General features: G+C 42.3%; 1 protein-coding gene across 1 annotated transcript in view; it reads right to left on the reverse strand.

Moving 5' to 3' along the window:
• Positions 1-669: 669 nt before the first annotated feature.
• The window catches only part of LOC121552910 (dihydrolipoyllysine-residue succinyltransferase component of 2-oxoglutarate dehydrogenase complex, mitochondrial), a 41933-nt gene continuing 39647 nt past the window's right edge, over positions 670-2955 (reverse strand). The window contains exon 16 of the mRNA XM_045211214.1: positions 670-804. Within this exon, the coding sequence (XP_045067149.1) occupies positions 670-804 (135 nt within the window). The remainder of the gene's footprint in view (positions 805-2955) is intronic.

The following is a 2955-nucleotide window of genomic DNA, read 5'->3' on the forward strand; positions in this document are numbered from 1 at the left end:
CATTGTAAATTCATTATGGTTTTTTGATATGCGACCGTTTCTTGATGTAAGTGCTTTGAACGTAACAGTCTAATATTGAGACAGAACAGACCTGGTAGGTTCATCAGAGAGTCGGTCTAATATTGAGACAGAACAGACCTGGTAGGTTCATCAGAGAGTCGGTCTAATATTGAGACAGAACAGATCTGGTAGGTTCATCAGAGTCAGTGGTACACTGTATGATGTTGACCAACTGTTGAATCAATCTGACATTTCAATCTGAGCAAAAGCTGCTGAATAAAACCAATTAATAATAAGTGAATAATTTCAACATTAAATTCTCTCTTAGCCCCAGTCCCATATCTGTTTGTGCCTTCTTGCGAACTCTAATGTCATTGTCCCACAAACAGATCGAGGACTGTCTTGCTTTAACCAAAAGTAAATAACAATGGATTTGGCTGTCGCTGTTTTTGGGATGGGTTGCTTTTATACAGATGCTGAGCGATGTTTAAATAGCTTAGGGCGCGTTCAGTAGGCCACAACGTTGTGGAGCATTATGTAGAACCACATACCTCTCTGGTGTAGAAAAAGGTAGTCACAACAGCTCTATTCACAACACCGCTAACTGTAATGCTCCACAACGTTCGTGGCTACTGAACGTGGCCCTGTTGCAGTGATGTGAGGTTGGAATCACATGTCGAGCAGAAGAACCCGGGGGTCCTCCACCACAGACTTGATCTTACGCAGGAAGGTGACGGCCTCTCTGCCGTCGATCAGGCGATGGTCGTAGGTCAAAGCCACGTACATCATGGGCCGGATCTCCACCTGATGGAGGGAGAGAGAGAAATAACTATACGGTCGAGAGAGAGAACTATATGGTCGAGAGAGAGAACTATATGGTCGAGAGAGAGAGAACTACAGTGGTGTGAAAAAGTGTTTGCCCCCTTCCTGATTTCTTATTTGTTTGCATGTCTGTCACACTTAAATATTTCAGATCATCAAAACAAATCTAAATATTAGTCAAAGATAACACAAGTGAACACAAAATGCAGTTTTGAAATGAAGGTTGTTATTATTAAGGGAAAACAAAATCCAAATCCACATGGCCCTGTGTGAAAAAGTGTTCCCCCCCCCTGCTAATACAGGTTCAGAGACCACCAGTTGGCTGTAGAGAAAGTGTTTCCCCCCCCTGCTAATACAGGCTCAGAGACCACCAGTTGGCTGTAGAGAAAGTGTTTCCCCCCCCCCTGCTAATACAGGTAACGGATGGAGGACAGAGGAGCCTCTTAAAGAAGAAGTTACAGGTCTGTGAGAGCCAGAAATCTTGCTTGTTTGTAGGTGACCAAATACTTATTTTCCACCATAATTTGCAAATAAATTCATTAAAAATCCTACAATGTGATTTTCTGGAGAAAAAAAATCTCAATTTGTCTGTCATAGTTGATGTGTACCTATGATGAAAATTACAGGCCTCTCTCATCTTTTTAAGTGGGAGAACTTGCACAATTGGTGGCTGACTAAATACTTTTTCCCCCACTGTACATCTGCAAGTCTCTTGGGGTATGTCTCTATAAGCTTGGCACATCTAGCAACTGGGATCTTTGCCCATTCTTCAAGACAAAACTTCTCCAGCTCCTTCAAGTTGGATGGGTTCCGCTGGTGTACAGCAATCTTTAAGTCATACTACAGATTCTCAATTGGATTGAGGTCTGGGCTTTGACTAGGCCATTCCAAGACATTTAAATGTTCCCCCTTAAACCACTCAAGTGTTGCTTTAACAGTATGCTTAGGGTCATTGTCCTGCTGGAAGGTGAACCTCCGTCCTAGTCTCAAATCTCTGGAAGACAAACAGGTTTCCCTCAAGAATTTCCCTGTATTTAGTGGCATCCATCATTCCTTCAATTCTGACCAGTTTCCCAGTCCCTGCCAATGAAAAACATCCCCACAGCATGATGCTGCCACCACCATGCTTCACTGTGGGGATGGTGTTCTTGGGGTGATGAGAGGTGTTGGGTTTGCACCAGAAATAGCGTTTTCCTTGATGGCCCAAAAACTAAATTTTAGTCTCATCTGACCAGAGTACCTTTTTCCATACGTTTGGGGAGTCTCCAACATGCCTTTTGGCGAACACCAAACGTGTTTGCTTATTTTTTTCTTTAAGCAATGGCTTTTTTCTGGCCACTCTTCCGTACAGCCCAGCTATGTGGAGTGTACGGCTTAAAGTGGTCCAATGGAGAGATACTCCAATCTCCGATGTGGAGCTTTGCAGCTCCTTCAGGGTTATCTTTGGTCTCTTTGTTGCCTCTCTGATTAATGCCCTCCTTGCCTGGTCCGTGAGTTTTGGTGGGCGGCCCTCTCTTGGCAGGTTTGTTGTGGTGCCATATTCTTTCAATTTTTTAATAATGGATTTAACGGTGCTCCGTGGGATGTTCAAAGTTTCTGATATTTTTTTATAACCCAACCCTGATCTGTATTTCGCCACAACTTTGTCCCTGACCTGTTTGGAGAGCTCCTTGGTCTTCATGGTGCCGCTTGCTTGGTGGTGCCCCTTGCTTAGTGGTGTTGCAGACTCTGGGGGCCTTTCAGAACAGGTGCATATATACTGAGATCATGTGACAGATCATGTGACACTTAAATAAAGTTCACCTGTGTACAATCTAACTAATTATGTGACTTCTGATGGTAATTGGTGGCACCAGATCTTATTTAGGGGCTTCATAGCAAAGGGGGTGAATACATATGCACGCACCACTTTTCCGTTATTAATTTTTTAGAATATTTTTAAACAAGTTATTTTTTTCATTTCACTTCACCAATTTGGACTATTTTATGTATGTCCATATTACATGAAATCCAAATAAAAATTAATTTAAATTACAGGTTGTAATGCAACAAAATAGGAAAAACGCCAAGGGGGATGAATACTTCTGTGCATTTACTAATGACATAAAGCTGGGTATTATTCTGTATGAGAGA

Source organism: Coregonus clupeaformis, chromosome 36, assembly GCF_020615455.1.
Source record: "Coregonus clupeaformis isolate EN_2021a chromosome 36, ASM2061545v1, whole genome shotgun sequence".
Taxonomy (NCBI): domain Eukaryota; kingdom Metazoa; phylum Chordata; class Actinopteri; order Salmoniformes; family Salmonidae; genus Coregonus; species Coregonus clupeaformis.